General features: G+C 32.2%; 1 protein-coding gene across 1 annotated transcript in view; it reads right to left on the bottom strand.

The window, feature by feature from the left end:
• The window catches only part of LOC127725997 (adhesion G protein-coupled receptor B1-like), a 294,287-nt gene that overhangs the window by 256,112 nt on the left and 19,879 nt on the right, over positions 1-18,296 (bottom strand). The window contains exons 9-20 of the mRNA XM_052233296.1: positions 17,636-17,741; positions 17,181-17,300; positions 16,472-16,550; positions 15,314-15,431; positions 13,946-13,992; positions 8,556-8,667; positions 6,670-6,773; positions 5,746-5,851; positions 2,248-2,398; positions 1,241-1,313; positions 735-801; positions 94-197 (exon numbers count right to left, since the gene is read on the bottom strand). Of these exons, the coding sequence (XP_052089256.1) occupies positions 94-197; positions 735-801; positions 1,241-1,313; positions 2,248-2,398; positions 5,746-5,851; positions 6,670-6,773; positions 8,556-8,667; positions 13,946-13,992; positions 15,314-15,431; positions 16,472-16,550; positions 17,181-17,300; positions 17,636-17,741 (1,187 nt within the window). The remainder of the gene's footprint in view (positions 1-93; positions 198-734; positions 802-1,240; positions 1,314-2,247; positions 2,399-5,745; positions 5,852-6,669; positions 6,774-8,555; positions 8,668-13,945; positions 13,993-15,313; positions 15,432-16,471; positions 16,551-17,180; positions 17,301-17,635; positions 17,742-18,296) is intronic.

Below are 18,296 nucleotides of genomic sequence, written 5' to 3'. Positions count from 1 at the left end.
CTCCAAAGCCCTCACCCTAAACCCTCCTTAATTCAAATGGCTTGTAATAATAAAGATGTGCCAACATTTAGGTAGATTTACATATACACTTACTTTGTTTTTTCTAGTCTAGACTTTGATTGTTGTGATCTACCAGGTTTACTCCTCATAGTCCTAAACAAAGTCCTTATAACTAAAACAAGTATAACAAGATTCACCTGAAATAAAATTTGAAACCAATGCTTACAGGAGTGGATACAGGTCAGTAATCATTTTAAAGATTCTGAGGCATTATTTTTATATTGTTATGTTTATTGAGGTGTTAATGTTGAACGCCACTTTCAGGAACCTTGTCTATATCATGGTACCATATCTATATCATAATTTCCGTTATATAACAGCCCTTTAAATAGTTGATTAGAGCTGATTTTCAAACTTGTACAAAACATTGTTCATATAAACCTTTGATATTAGTTTCATACTAATTCTACAAGAAATGTAAGTTTGAGAGGGTTTACAATGCTATTTTCCAAACATATTTCATTTCCAAGAGACATAACTCCCATAAAAATAGTTGATCGGCTCTGATCATACTTGTCCAAGACATTTCTGATATAAACCTTTGATATAAATTTCATAAGAATCGGAGAAGTAATGTAGACATGAGAGCTCTTACAATGCAATTTTTTCAGATAATTCATTTTTTCAATAAAAAGTTGATAAAATAATTACAGCAAAAATGATCTCATACTTACCAACACAATAACTAAAGCAGGTCCTATAAATGCCCAGATCAGTCCATTATCTACAGACAGCCAACAACTGAAAGATAATACACACAATGTATTAAGTTTTTATATAACTGACTTTCATAAATTTCTAAATTCATTACATTGGTATCTTTTAATAGAGAATGTCTGAGTAAACTAGTATCTGGTTAAGTTTCAAATGTCATAAGTCAGTATTCAATTACTCATCAATTTTTTTATAACTCCATAAAATTGAACCAACGCTGTAGTAATTACTTTTGGTAGACACTCCTGGAGTGGATACCTTGGTATGCATCAATTTTTTGTTGAACAAAAAAACATTTTTTGCAATACATATATTAATTATTTTTTAAAATGCACTTTCAAAATGTTATTAGATAATGAAATCTGAAAGGGCTGCTCTCCTGCAGTAAAATTTGACCAGGTGAACAACTGTTCAACAATTGAGATTCACTATTCTGTACCTGAGTAAAAGATCAAGACAAACTTACACATCTGAAGTATCCCCATATCCTTCTAATTGTGTTGCACCCATTGAAATACCCACAATGACTGTTGGAGCAACTGAAACAATTACATACTTTTACTAATTTTTTTAATGTATTTTGATATTTCATATGCCCAGTTTAATGAATTCTTAAATCTCCAAAATCAACAGCATATACCCATAAAACAAATTATACACTTGGTTTCACTACACACATACATGTATACACATCAATAGACAGCATTTTACATACAATTGTTTACTAATAATATTTATAAATTGCAAAGTTTTTCAGCAGTAAACAAATCTTTCCCCAAATTGTTAAGTTTTTAACATTTTGTACTGATAATATAAAGTTTTAAAGGCTCCGTGTTGAAGGCTGTACTTTGACCTATAATGGTTTACTTTTACAAATTGTTACTTGGATTGAGAGTTGTCTCATTGGCACTCATACCACATCTTCTTATATCCAATTAAAGCTGACGAATTTCTCCAATAGTTATTTTTTATATGTCTTTTACTATATCTTTATTTTTTCTACATATCAAAATAGAATGATGTTCATCTTCAATTAATCATACCTTACAGTGTACAATATCTTTCATTTCTGTAGCATTATTAAAGCAACCTGTTTAAATTTGCAAACAATGTGCATAAATTCTATATTTACAAATAAATGGTTTAAATATATAGGTGACAATTCTTCTCCATGTAAAATATTAGTTACATAGGATGAACATACTATTAAAGTAAGTAATTATGGACAGGCAATCTGTAATCCTTTGGTTTCTTAATATGTAAAGGATAAGAATACCTTAGTGAAAAATGCATGGATCTATTCAAAGTAAACCAGCTATGTAGGTCTATTTAATTGGCAAGACAGTGCAAACAGTTTGAAACCAAATACTTTAGAAATGATTTCTGCTATGTTTTGTGTGAACTTTTGTAGACAAAAAGTGATAGCAAGAGGCTCAACAATAAAAATAAAATCTTATTTCAGATACTGCTTACCCCAACAAATTGGTATCAACCATTTCACTCTAGACTTTGTTGGCAAAACATAAAGGACTTGGAATCCAATTTCTATAGCCATTGCTAACATCATAGAGAAATCCACCAGGAAAATATAGTGTAGTACTACAGCAAACGTTATACACAGTGCCTGTATAAAAATGTAAAAGAAAGGATATGGTGTATCAATTCTGTAATACAGCAAATGTTGTACACAGTGCCTGTATAAAAATGGAGAAGAAAAGATATAGTGTATCAATTTTTAACACATTGTCATTATGTGCACATGAAAACAATTAAAGGAAAGGAACGGTGCTTTTATTGCTGTTCTAAATCTCAAAGTCACAGTCAGGCCTTCAACATAAAGCAAAAACTTTCACCTCACTGCAGTTCATGATGGCCCCTAGCATTGGTTTAAGGGAAATTCTTTGCGAGATGTGGATAACACTGCAACTTAAACATGGTAATGTAAACTTAGCATTCTTTTGTGGCTTTAATGACATCAATCACAACTTATAAATCTTAACTGGTTAACGTTTCAAAGCTTCCTAAATTATACGCTTTTTTGTGACGGATTTGTTCAGTTATCGACTAAATGATTTCTATATCTTCTCTTATTTATAGAAGCTCATTGACTTTTGTCTCCAATGGTACAGTATACACTTGTTTATTATAAACATTTTCACCAATGAAACTACAAAATAAGTGCTTGCTTATTGCTATAAACTTAGTGACCCTGGATATTTTAGTTTGTATATAGTCGTACATAGTTATATCGAAGTCAAAGGCACCGGACCAAAGTATTTGACTTATTCCAGGTTCGACTCATCCGAGGTCAAGTGTGTCTTCATAAATTTGGAATGCATGAAATACGATATGAGATTTGTGTAAACTAGATGTACTTTGAACAGTGTGCCTTTTTTCGATAATGACACTTTATGATTGTGTATTCAATCCAGGGCTTTCAAAATTATTTTTAGCCAGCCGGAAATTTTATATATTATCCCGATTTTAATCCCTTAAGACTAAATAAACAAAAGGCAATTATGGTAATCAGTTGCCGAGTTGGCCATCCCAATGATTGACATTAAAAAAAAAACGATATTAAACTTTCTTTGTTTCAAATTCGAAGTTCTGACGTAAACTGTTAAATTGGCAGTGCATCATTCGAAGTGTGCAACATCAGCGTACTTATATCTGCCTAAGACTCTTTATTTGTGCAAAATAACCTTGTCAAAAACTTTACTTTCGTTTTTATACCGGATGTTATCTTGACAATGGTAAAACATGGACCAGAGACGGATACGTAAATTCTGTATACGTTTGCAAAGCGTGAATGAGTGGAAGTAGCTCTTTCTACGTTATTTCTTCAAGAAAATATTCGAAATAAATGGGAGATAAAGATATCAATGACAATTTGAGCATTTTTTGAAGAAATTAGGATGCATAATTAAATTTCACACCTGCGCACATGTGTACTAGTTCAAACAGAGACATGTCTCTAGGTTCTTACAACGTGGTTATGACGATTTTTCATTTTCACCTTTTTAATTTTTTCATCAAATCATATTTGTAAACGTATTTCTGATAATTTAAATCTTTTTGACTAAATTAATTAGATGCAAACCGCTGAAATGTAAGAAAATAACTTTGAATAGACCGATCAATGTCCGGTTCAAAATAGTTTACCTGTCACCTGAACACGTAAATTTCAGCTGTTTGACAACTAATTAGCCTTGATTAAAATGAGAAGGTATTAAAGTAGGGGTTGTTTTGATAGTACTTAATGATCATGTCACTTTTATGACCTGAAATGTGTGGCTGTTAAAGGCAAAACGTTGGGTCAAAAAGATTGCAAATAATGTTAAAATGACCGTCTCTTAAAGCCTTGAAAACTAAAAAGTGGATGACCGTTTCATGCTTTGCCCAGCCGGACTTTTACCGGACATTATACAAATGTCCGGCATATATGACCGTTTTGGAAGCCTTGATTCGATCTTCATATTTTTTGGTCCTTCATAATAATTAAACACACAAGTACAGATACAAATGATGCACAAATAAAATCAATAGTATACACAAATTTTTACAAAGGTCAGTCACTATAAATTATGAAATCACTCGCAGAACGAAACAAGTTCTGAATGGTCCCTGATGAAGTTGTCTGCTTTACATTAAATTATTATGAATTTATCATAATTGTCTAATCCTTTTATTTATTGTAATTAATGAATTTTAATTCTAACGATTCATTTAATCTCGGCTTGGGTCATTTTAATTCGTTTCCTAATTATGTCAGGTGAAATATGTTCAACACACTAATGTTCTGCTTAGACAATCAACAAAGGTGTTAATTACCGGTCACCATAAACATGTCATTTTAACTGTTATACAAACAAGTATGTTTACTCAGCTTTAATCTCTTTTGAATATGATTAGGTTACATAAGAAATGCATCGGATTTGAGTTTGGGCGTATAGCATTTCCGCTAATTTTTCAAAGTTCCAATACTATGTTTCCGGAAACTTAAAGTATACGTTTCCAGAAATTGTATTTATTACTTTTCCGGAAATTTACTATTTGAATATATTTTAGATGAATTATTCAGTTCATATTTTTATACAAATTGGTTCTGGTCTTATATCTACAATATACTAGTATAGATATAAAAAAATGAAAGTCTCACCTTAGTGAAAGATGATGATGTCGGAATCGTTATATTTTTATGTTTCACCAACTTGAAATGTCTTTGATCGTCTATGTAATGAAGTAACTGATATTTTCATAGTTGGCACAGTTAATTATTCGATACACGGGTGTAAAATGGTAACTATATTTGTGTTTGCGTTACTTCCACTGCTTATTTATGTGTGCACTACCCGAAGTTTAACTCTCCAGCCCGAGGTAGATCATATTGACTTGGAATGTGCAATGCATACTGCTGTTACAAAAAAAAAAATTTAGGCTGCTACAATCAGTTGTTGCAGGTTTCGTTAAGGACAAAGTTCAAGGTACTCCTTAATTATTTTCCCGAAAAAGTAATAATTTATTTTTTATCCGGAATCGTTACTATTTTTTCGGAAAAGTAAGGTATTTATTTCCGGAAACGTAGACTTTTTTTTGCGGAAACGTCATCTTTTTTTCCCGGTAAAGTAATGCCAATTTGCGGAAACGTAAAACGCCCTTGAGTTTTTATCGTTAGGTCTGCATCTTTCGAAAATTCTTACTTTCGAACTTCAAGACATCAGGGTCAATTTACGTAAATTTTACATCGACGGGACTATAAAATTTACTAAGACTTAACCGTGTATTCAAATCAACCGAGTTCAACTCATCAGAGGTAATTATGCATTGATTAAACAGGAATTTTACCGTGAACGAGAAATTATTTCGACTCATCAGAGTTTTCGACACAACCGAGTTCGACTGTAGTTTAATGTGTTGGTTTTATTCTTAGTAAGATCTATCAATATCATTTTAACAGTGATTGTGACTTACCTTTATGTCTGATAATGGTGCCCACAAGCATAGAAACAAAGCATATGAAAGTATCAGAGCTATACATAAGTTAGCCAGAATTTTTGCTTTATCTGATCTGATTCGACTGAAATAAAATAAAGCATTGGCTATAAATCAAAGCAGAGCTCATAAATTTATATTCCCACTCTACTATTTGTGAACAATGTCTAAGGCCATATTGTACAATAACAGAAAGATTCTGTGAAATGTTTATTGTTTTAGTGATTTCAGAGGAATGTCCATATTATAGTACTCAAGTGTCATTTGTTCATTATGAACAGCTTCATGTATAGAGGTGTAAGAAAGACGAGGATTGACTTTAGTGGTACTGCATTTCATTAAAATGTGCATTTTGCATGGACTTTTCATTCAGATGCGTATTTGCATGTTATGAACAGTTACCTGTTGCACAGTTGTGCCTGTTTGACCAAATTTGAATTTAAGCCTGTTCTTAAAAATTGCCTGTTACTTAGATGTGCAAGTCAGATTGGTTTGACTTTTGGTGGTATTTGCCTATTATGATTGTTTGCCTTTTTCATAGATGTGCCAGTCAGATCAGGTTTGACTGTTTTAGTGGTATTTGCCTATTTTGATCATTTGCCTATTTTATAAATGTGCCAATCAGATCAGGTTTGACTGTTTTAGTGGTATTTGCCTATTTTGATCATTTGCCTATTTTATAGATGTGCCAATCAGATCAGGTTTGACTGTTTTAGTGGTATTTGCCTATTTGGTCATTTGCCTGTTTCTTAGATGTGCAAGTCAGATCAGGTTTGATTAATTGGTGGTATTTGGATGTAAAACGATGGCGCATTGTTGTTACTAGCTAGATAAGGTTTGATTTACTGTATAAAGAGGTAGTGATCTAATTTCTTCAAATAGTTGTACTTGCATAAAACTTACTTCCAATTTTTAAAGTATACCACAAGAGTAATAATCAAAAATAGGATGGATATACCACAACCAATTGCTGATATGTAACTCAATGCTTTTTCATGTCCAGTCACCTGAAAAATAAATAATTTTCTGTCTAATGTAAAAAAAAAAAAAAAAGTTATGGTTCTGAATTTAATATCAATTGACAAGTTACAAAACAAATTCTTTAACTCCTTTTGTTCCAAATACCTTGCTAAAAAAATTCATGAAAAAAATTATAGGTAAAACTGAATAGGCTGTATCTGTATCGTCTTTAAGTATAATTTATTGTAGAAATAATCTGATTAAAAATCAGATTTCAATTTGCTCCGTTAGTTTGTTTGTCACTGCATGTAAGATCTGAAAACATTTCATAAGAGTTTGTGCTTAGATTACCTTGCATTCTACATACGTTATATAAAATGAACAAAACAATAAAAATGTACTAAATTTGCTTAGTTGTGAAATGTATACAATTATTTGAAGACTAATGCATAAAATCAAAACAAAGATAATAAAATAGCTAGATCAGGATTATATTTGGAAATATAATGCAGTTTACCTGATGATGTTTTTGATAGTCATTGGTAAAAAATATGAAACTTTTGACAGTAAAGGTTTGATTGGATGCTGAAAGGTCACTTAATGTGATCCCTTATGGAGTGTTTTTAGATCTTGCACACTGCTACAAACAAATCTCAGGGAGCTTAGTGAAAAACCTGATTTTAATAAGTTTGCTGTAAAAACTAAAGTTTTCTGAGTTATCTCCCCTTATAAATCAGATTTTAAGTACATTTGTATTTGTGAAAAACGATATTATAAATATACAAGTTCACATAAAAAAGTGAATGATACTCCTTAATAAGTATTCAGAAAACAGGAAGTTGATGAGCAATGGACATGAAAACATGCTTGTGTGAATTTCATACATGGTCAATATCTATAATAATATATAAGTATTAGGTAATTGGGAAGTAGATGAACATGCCTCATCTGGTAAAGCATGTGACCTTCAATTCTACCCTTATCTGAAGATGGATTACACATGTGCTAAGGGGCCTGTTGTTCAGCGGTTGTCGTTTGTTGGTGTGGTTCATAAGTGTTTCTTGTTTCTCGTTTTTTATATAGATTAGACCGTTGGTTTTCCTGTTAGAATTTTTTTTTTACACTAGTCATTTTGGGGCCCTTTATAGCTTGCTGTTCAGTGTGAGCCAAGGCTCCATGTGGAAGGCTGTACTTTGACCTATATTTGTTTACATTTTATACATTATGACTTGGATGGAGAGTTGTCTCATTGGCACTCATACCACATCTTCTTATTTATATTAAAAAGAAAAGAATGTCAACATTGTAAAAGTGAAACAAGGCTCCGACCAATAAAAACCTTTTTACTGACTGAATTTGCCCACAAAAAATCATTTTGATACAGGTAAAACAATGATTTACACATTTCTTTAATCTATGTCAGGAAATTAAACAGACCTAGAAAATTGTCATTATACGATTACACGTGCTTGATTGTGTATTTATATTTTACAGGTCATGTGACCATCTGAATTCTTTGGAGGTCATCTTGATAGTTAATTAGATGGTGTCTAGTCTTAAATACAAATCAAATGTGGATACATTATAATAAGTCTACGAATTGTTCATTGTTTCTTTTGGACTTATTATTTGGTTATGTTTTAATGTTATAAATCAAATATGAGTGAAATTGGTGAACATGAATTTGATAGCTAATGCCCCTTCAGTATATTTCCAATGCCAATGAATGATGCCAAGTGATGAAAAAATCTCCCCAAATCCTTCAAATTCAATATAAAGATTAAAAGGAAGCATCTTTAGAATAAACAATCACACAGGAAATTACAAACCTTAGCACCTATTGGACTCATCAACAAGGCAAAATTTGTGGTATGATCATATTCACAAGTTGCTATTTCATCTGAGGCATCTGTCAATCGAGATCCTACAGTTGACCAGGCTCTTAAAAAAAGCAAAAAAAAAAAATATAATTTAATCATCAATGAACAGGTCTTTTTGTTTGAATATTTATAACACATTTTTTACGAAGATGTAGGATTTAATAATGCCCCCCACCGGACATATCATTTATGGACATGGATAATATTTACTTATTTAAATGTGTCCCGGACACAATTTCCTATGAAAATATGTCCTCAGGTATGAACAAGTGTCCAAGAACATGGACATTATTCAATACTATAATTCTGTCCAGGTGGACATTTTTTCACAGGACATTATGTCCGACAGAAAATTTCATTGATATTATTAAAGTATTAAATGATATCCATTGCCTTGTTATTACTGGACGTATTTTAACCTATAATTGCGAACTTTAATACATTGTTACTTTGACAGAGAGATGTCTCATTGGCACTCATACCATCCTTATCTTCTTATTTATATTTTTTAATATATATACATGTATAATGATTTAAATTCAAACAAGTAACAGATGCTGTACAGTATTATTTTCCTTGGAGGACACAATTTATTAACAATTACTGCGAAAAATTTTCCTGTGTAGGTGGACCATATTTCATAACTGTTGCTGTAAAATGCTGTCCACTTAGGGGACAAGATTTCATGGCAATGGACATTATTTAATACCAAAATTCTATATTTTCTTTTGCCTTCTTCTCATAATAAATATAGTAAAGTTCGTCACATTTGATATTATACTTTACACACTTCCTTCTCATTGTCATTAGCATTAGCTGGGTATTTCTTAGAACTTAAATGTCTCTATATTCACATCCATCCATTATTTGTTGTTTACATTTGTATAATAATCAATTTCTAATCAATCGTTCAGATTTTATTAAAATTTAAGTATAATAAAACTTTTTAATGACCTCTGTATTACTTCCCTTGGAGGACACAATTTTTAAATAGCAACTACTATGAAAACTTGTCCTATGGGTGGACACTATTTCATAACTTTTGCAGTAAAAATCTGTCCACTTGAGGTACAATATTTCATGGCAATGGACATTATTTAATACCAAAATACTATGAAAAACTGTCCAGGTGGACACTTTTTCACAGGACACTATTATGTCTTACATAGACACAACTAGAGGTCCTAATTCACACAATGTAAATTACTGATACGTTCTATAGACTTTGCTTCTGATTTAAAGTTATCAATATTCTAATATATAAAACAAAGCATGAATGCGCTGTAAAGGCAGTTCCCTACAGGTTTTGTGATTTCATAGTCCAGATTGATTATAATCAAAAATATTATTTTTCAGGAAAGGCTAACAACATCACAGGTTTAGACAATCTTCAATTATGATGGCATGGAAATGGTAGTGCTACATTGCATTTCCAAAGAGCATATTATTGCATGAGTATATAAATGCACTAATATCTTTTAAATTAAAATTTTAACCGCTACAGAACAACTTATGATTGATTTTTTCTAGAAACAAATTGATTCTGATAAATACTCAACAAAGTGCAATATTTGAATATTTAGGGCCAATCTTGGTTTTCCCTTACTGCGGTTATTCACATCTGAGTTTAAAAAACCACATTCCACTTCATTGTGAATCTGGCTTGGGGTGAATTTTGAGAACATTGAGTTATATAATGCATCTCCAAGTGTCCATTCTTTCTAAGAAAATCATTATTCTTCAAAAAAATTACTCAAAAAAAAGATGCATTTGTCCCAATCCAGGTACAGTTTTCCCAAAATTTCATGAAATTTTGACAAAGTCATATCAAGGATTTGTATAGTGAGTCTCACTATACAAATCCTTGGTCATAAGACTCCATTTGATCTGCAGGGGTTTAGATGATGTCAACTGTGGCACTGTCCGTTCCTATACTTATCTGTTTAAGAAGAGACTTGGGCACCAGTCAAAATTATTTGTTGAAAATAAAATCGGAATTTATAAAACTTTTATTGGACCTAACAGATCTAAAATGTTTACGAAACAAAGGGTCCAAGATGATAGGTATGTAGGTCGGGTCATACAGGTCCGACGACGTTGAACAGCTCTGATTTTCAATAAGTTTCAGACGGATATTGATAGTTTAGGTGGATTTCGATTATTCGAAGTAACAAATGTTCTGATGAGAAAACCAAAAATAATCAGATTCCTGAGAAAGCTGGGTTATTATTGACTTGTGGCGACTCGGCACTGTCAAGTCGACTTTTCATTATTACATCAACGACTAAAACGATCTTTACCACTCGAAATAAACACTCTTTCACACGGATTTTTAAGTAATTCGGGTATGTCAATCGGTTGACTGCTCATAACACACATCTTATCGCTATTTATTCAAATCCAGATAAGTTCTAAAATTACACAACTTTTTCATCCAGTTGAAGCTATCTGGGGCACTGTTTAAACAATGTATTACACATAAAACTTTTCAAAGAGAAATGTTTAAACCATCTTAAACACTTTAAACAAAGAATTTTCATTACTTTAATTTGTGTTTAAAAATAGTGAATCATAATCTATCAAAGTTTCAAAATGTTTGCTTTCTCAACTTTTTCCTCTCTTAGCTCGTTACTGATGACCTTTGTTTTTGCAACACTTGACCCAAACAGGAAGTTGTCTAAGTAACTGTTTTTAGAGCTTTTTCTATAAAAATGGGAATCGTAGATACAAATTTCTTGTTTTGGGTTACAATAATTCATATTTTGTGAAGAACCACACTGAATCTACCAGAAAATATACTGAAGATGATATTATCAAAATGTTGGACTTTTTGATCGACAATATATTTGTTGAGTTTGGAGGATTTATATTTCAACAGACAGTCGGTATTCCAATGGGTACTAATTGTGCACCCCTACTGGCCGATTTGTTTTTGTACTCGTATGAAGCAGAATTCATTCAGAACCTTCTAAAAGACAAAAAGAAAAAGCACCTTGCGAAATTCTTTAATTTTACTTTCCGATATATTGATGATGTCCTATCATTGAATAACCCATATTTCAGCCAATACTTACATCTCATATATCCCAGTGAACTTGAAATTCAGGATACTACTGATACTAGAAGTACTGCTTCATACCTTGATATTTTCCTCAATATTGACACAGATAGACGACTTCACACGAAAATCTATGATAAACGGGAGGATTTCAACTTCCCAATTATCAATTTCCCATTTCTCAGCAGTAACATACCCTCTGCCCCTTTGTATGGTGTTTACATATCTCAGTTGATACGTTATGCTCGTGCATGTTCACACTATACAGACTTCATATACAGAAGTGTGCTCCTAACGCAGAAACTGCTCCAACAAAGTTATGAGGAGGACAGATTAAAAATGATACTCTGTAAATTTTACGGACACCATCACGAATTGGTCGATCCATACGATGTGTCTTTGTCCAAACTAACTAAGGACATTTTTTCCACGTGTTAGATTGTGGTTTGACATTATGTCGTCTGATCTTTTAATTACCGAACGTGACTTATTCCCGATTATGACTGTTTTGCTGAGTGTGAATTCGCATTGCTATAGGACGTGTCACGGTGCCTTTCTATCCGAGATTCATGTGTTTAGTTTTGGTGTTGTGTTTGTTGTTCTCGTCGGATTTTGTCAGGTGTCTTGTCGTTTGTGGTTGTGAGTCTTGTTTTTTTCTGTTGTGTTCGTGTGTTGTGGTAGAGATTATTGGTCACCCTGTTTGTTAATTGGATTTTAGATTGGGTCGACTGAATTTGTGCGATATATTTGGTTTGCAGTTTGATTTAGAGGGGACACCGACATAGCTAGATGGTACTATTGATTGTCTTATTGCTGCCACATTTTGTATTGGTTAGTATTGTGGTTTTCATTGTTATTGATAAATGTTATATGAGTATTATAAACCAAATCTTGAATTCTATCCTAATTCTATCCTATTTTGGGGAAATTTCAGAAATTCAAATGTGACGTCACCTTTTTTTAGCGTTGATCTCTTTGGCTTACTCTGCTGTGAATTTTTATGTGCTGGTTTATGTTGTTTTATGTATCCGTTTTTATTCTGTAGTTAGTCACCACTTCGGTGTTATCATGTATAGCTATTATATAGTCATTTTTATAAATTTACTGTTTACAAAAGTATGAATTATTCTAAATACTAAGGATTTTCTTATCCCAGACATATAACCTTAGCCGTGTTTGGCGCAACTTTTTGGAACTTTTGGTCCTCAGTGCTCTTCGGCTTTGTACTTGTTTTGGCTTTCTTACTTTTTTGATCTGGGCATCACTGGTTAGTCTTGTGTGGACGAGACGCGCGTCTTGCGTATTGAATTTTAGACCTGGTACCTTTTGTTAGCTATTATTCGTATGTTTCTCTGTCCTATATGTTCTCCCATTTATTTGTATTGTAGTCCTGTCATGTAATGTTGTCATTTTAATGTTATATTTAACATTGCCATAAAAGCGGGAGGTTTGGCTAGCCACAAAACCAGGTTCAACCCACCATATTTTCTTAAAATGTCCTGTACCAAGTCAGGAAAATGGCCATTGTTATATTATAGTTTGTTTCTGTGTGTGTTACATTTTAATGTTGTGTTTCTGTTGTGTCGTAGTTCTCTTATATTTGATGTGTTTCCCTCAGTTTTAGTTTGTAACACGGATTTATTTTTTTTTCAATTGATTTATGAATTTCGAACAGCGGTATACTACTGTTGCCTTTTTTTATGGATTGGACTAAATAGCGATAAGGTGTATGCAAAATGCAACTCTATCGAAAGTTTTGAAAACTAACAAAAACACCGTTGGATTCTTTACTGCTCAGTTATAACTCTAGATTTAACCATTTTAGCAATGTCATAGACAGTGCAGGAGTTCATAATCTTGAACAATGCCAAATATAATTTATGGAATTTTACTACCATAGAAGAAAATGATGAAGATCAAATTCAATATTAGATTTAGTAAGAATAAGTTGAAGTTGACAAATTTAATTTATTAAGAAAAACCTGGATTTTTTACAGTGAACCTGCCATCTGAGTACTGATGCAGGCATTGTTAAATACATTTGTCAAGTGGTGTACATTTCATAGGGTCTTAAGAGATAAAGCCATGACCTTTACATTGAACCTGCCATCTGAGTACTGATGCAGGCATTGTTAAATACATCTGTCAAGTGTTGTACGTTTCATAAGGTCTTAAGAGATTAAGCCATGACCTGTACTTGAATTTGTGACCTGATCAAGAGTAACAGACTACTCCCCTTTTAAAGCAACCACCATTAAATCAGTTTTAAATACAGACTTACTGTGCATTATAATCCCAGAATCCACATACAGGTTTAGTTAATTCAGTCTAAAAATAGAAAACATTGCATTAATCACATACCAAAACATTATTGAAAAGTCCAGGACCAGAGAAAATTGCCCTTATAAGGGAGGTGACTTTTGCGTTGAGGTTCCAAATTCATAGGTATTACTTCAGTTGGACAAGAAGATGGTGACCAGCCAAGACAGGTTTTTACTTAATAGAGGTGACCTTTATAGCTGGTTGACTGTAAACAGACATTTGCTTTCTTAAGTTGTTATCTTTTGTCATACCTTAATATTTTTTTACATTTGGAAAGTTTGATGTTAAAGAGATCTCTCTGATAGTCACTATTAAATTAATCCAAAACTTTTTTTTTTCACTCAGGGAAATATTTGAAGATTGACATATTGAATTGACACCTGTCTATCGTAGAAAACTGTCTTTTATCTCATTTACGTTTACCCTACATTTCATGTTATTTCTACTCAAATTATCAGAAAATGCTATTGAAAAAGTAAGAATATGTAAGGTTTTTATCATGACACAAATACCCATTGAAGTACTAAGAAATAAAAAGTTTATATATATTTACATATAATTACTCTAAATATCAGCACAACAATGTTAAATCTGCAAAGTTTATATATATTTACATATAATTACTCTAAATATCAGCACAACAATGTTAAATCTGCAAATTTGCGGAAGAAAATTTTTGTTCTTTCCTCGCCGGGATTCGAAATCATGCTATTGGGATATCGAGACACCGCCTGCACTGTGTTCAGCGCTCTAGACCAATCGGCCACCTAGACTGAACTAATAATTCAGCTTTCGGTGGCCTAGTGTTACATTTCCTATTCAGTAGAATCTAGAGTTGTAACACAGTACATGATATATTAGGCATGAAGATGGAATTGATTGCAGATTAGCTAAATGTCTATCGTAAAGGATTGTAAGATACAGCCACAGAAATAATTATTTATACAGGGCTAACACCATAATATATATATAATTCGTCTCAAATTTAGCCCAACAATGATAGATCTTCAAATTTACGTTTACAAATTTTTGTTCTTCCCTCAGCGGGACTCGAACCCTTGCTTCTGTGACATTGTGGCAACACAGCTTGCACCGTGTCCAGTGCCCTAGATACAAGGAATGACCCTTTCTTGTTGTTCATCACCTTGATCTTTTTTTGAAGGTTTCAACAATGCAATGAAGTCATTATAATAAAATGAATGCATTATGATAATCAGGAGGAAAAATGAAAGCAAAACCATACACTAATTTATAAACAATATATGTCTTCGAAGAAATCGTTTCTAATAATATAATGATCATCCGTTCATATATACAATTAACTTACATCCAAATACTGAAATTGAATAACAAGAGGTGGATTGATATAAGGTAGAGGAGGAGAAATAGAAAAATCCACCACATCAGAATTCACTTCCATGCTGCCTTCAATGTCCTGTACTTCACTGAAAGAAAGAAATCATATAAGTTATCCATTTATATTATGCAATGTAAAATTTTGCTTATTGAAATACTTGAAAATTATCTATGCCTGTAGCAAGGTTAGGAAATCAAAACATTGGAATAGTTTGAAATAATCACTTTGATATTTAACTTTTCTTTTCAGAACTCCCAAATATAACTGTTTATATTAAGCATTTCCTACTGGACAAGTCATTTCTTCTCCAAGACCCTTGATAAATCCTTAATTAACTCATAAATATGCTTTTTCAAAAGAATTCTTTCATTTCTGTCCCTGGGAAACAAGAGCCTCTAAAGAGCCAGAATCGATCTTTAATATGCCACCATTACTGCCATATTCACCACCCATTCAACATTAAAAAATGGATAGTTTGTTAACCTCAATTCAAAGAGGTTTTATAACTATGGCCTTGTAGCTTTTAAATATGGAAAGAAAATTAGCCAATCATAAGATTGTCTCTGGAAACCTTTTTTTTTTTCCATCCAACTGGGTCAATATGTACAATTCATGTCAGGTAGTAGGTAATGGCAGCATTTTCTTCAATTCATCTGCCAATATCCTAAACTTGGATATGTTCAATGGCTTATTTACAAGCTGATACATTTTAATATTTGTGGTTGAATTTTCATGAATGTATGAATCATTTTTCCATAACTTGTATACCACAAAAGTACTTTGTAATTCAGCTTCCCAAGGTAATACAGTAGCTTCAGAAAATAACACTTTATAAATTTTATGCACAGAAAAGTTTTTCTGAAGTACAGAAACAGATAAGATAAGAAGTATTAAAATTAGCTAGATATATCAAAATATTGCATCCAGAAGCCATGTTTTTCATCAAATCAAAATGAAACTTTTTATAAAAGACCATCAATATTTTATCATTTCCAAGTTGGATTCAAATTGATGTAGCTTCAGAGATAATTTTGAAATGGTAAATTGACAGGCGGACACAATATGGCTTCATGCACCAGTGAACAATGTTTACAATAGTATGAACTGACAAGCTGTTGTTGTACATACCTGTTTTTCAACAAATTAGGAGGGAAAAGATCTGATATGTTTCTGTAATAAGCAGTTCCAAATCCCAATGGTTGATTACCTAAAAAAAAATGAAAATTTAAATTCAATAAATTCCTTAGAATAAATTATTATTCATAGAGCTGTCTGCCATTATAGGATTAGAAGATTCAAATTGCTAATTCGCCATTTTAGAATCTACAGGACTTAGACTAATATCATTGTTCGTACAATAAAAAGAAAATGATATCATGCCATGCCATTGGTTGAATTTTCATTATTAAAGAGAGTTTTTAACCAATCAAAATGTTTTGGTGACAAATATGATACAGTTCAATTCATCATATGGTATATGACAAAGATGGTTATTGACTCATCAAAAATTCATGGACTATGGTGGACACTCAAATATCCTCAACCAACCAATAAATTGTATAGTCTTAGTGAGTCACTATTGTTGTCAATATAATAGAATTCTATCCGACTGTCATACAAGTGAGAGGTTTAGCTAGCTATAAAACCAGGTTTAATCCACCATTTTCTACATAAGGAAATGGCTGTACCAGGTCAGGAATATGACAGTTGTTTTTCGTTTGTTTGATGTGTTTGAGCTTTTAATTCTGCCATGTGAAAAAGGACTTTCTGTTTTAAATTTTCCTTGGAGTTGGGTATTTTTAAAATTTTACTTTTCACTAAGGCTTATCTAACATACCTGTTAATGAAGACTGTTGTAATTTGATTGTGGTTTTAGATTTAGCTATCCACGATGGCTGTGATTGTGTTCTATCAGGAAAAGTAATATCTTCATTCTGTACCTTCCCTATCTCCACAACTACAATAGATAAATACATATTCAAACTGTCAATAAGAACTTGATTAAATTGTGTAATCTGGTTTATAAGAACTATTTATCAACAATATCAATGCCAGAATTTCTGGCATTCTAAATACACCTTTTTTGCAAAAAAAAATGGTTTCCAAAATTAATTGGTGTCCAGGACTGTGAGTGACATGGGGTAATACTTTTGTTCATAAAATTGTTTTTTGGTCACTGTACAACACCTGTCTTAATGAAAAATGAAGTTGACAAACATGTACTCCCAACAGATTGACAGGGAAACAATCATTTTGTATGCTTTAAGAAGGAAGAAATAATTAAATTCTCACCTAAATTATCCTTCTGTATAATTGTTTTAAACTGTTTATCCTGACTTTGAGAATATGCATCATTATAATTTTGAATAGCTTTTAGCACTGTGGTTACACCAGTTGACTGCAATAAATGGATATACATCTTACAATAATAACTATTACATTTTCATATGCAGGTTCATTTCTAAATAAAAGAAGAATGTGTCTGAGGACACGAATTCCTCCACTCAAGCTTTGCAATTTTAAGAATCAAAGTTAAAAAGGGGCATAACTCTAGAAGGGCAAGTGACTTGCTGCCCAAATTCGAACTCTGTCTGCAACTTTTGATTCTTAGCATTGTGTATAAGTTTTATAAAATTTGGATGAGGCAAACTTAAGTTAGAGTGCGGAAATGAAAATGGGATGGAAGGAAGGATGGATGGTCAAGGGTAACACTTAATACCCCTGTTGCCTACAGCAGGGGCATAAAAATTATACAGGTGTTTATTTAAAATAAAGAAAACTTAATAATCCAACAATAACTATATTTCTGTATGAAGTTACATGTTGTTATTTGATATTGGTTAGATGAACAAAGAATAAGAAATGAGCCGTCAAATTGACAGCAAACCAGGTTTTCTGTATTTTGAAAGCTGTTTCAGACTTGTTAGCCTGCCACGTCCTGTGTCTATTTTCC

This window comes from Mytilus californianus, unplaced genomic scaffold, assembly GCF_021869535.1.
Source record: "Mytilus californianus isolate M0D057914Y unplaced genomic scaffold, xbMytCali1.0.p SCAF_15, whole genome shotgun sequence".
NCBI classification, from domain to species: Eukaryota; Metazoa; Mollusca; class Bivalvia; order Mytilida; family Mytilidae; genus Mytilus; species Mytilus californianus.
Note: the sequence above shows the minus strand (reverse complement) of the source record. Positions and strands in the feature narration are given on the sequence as shown.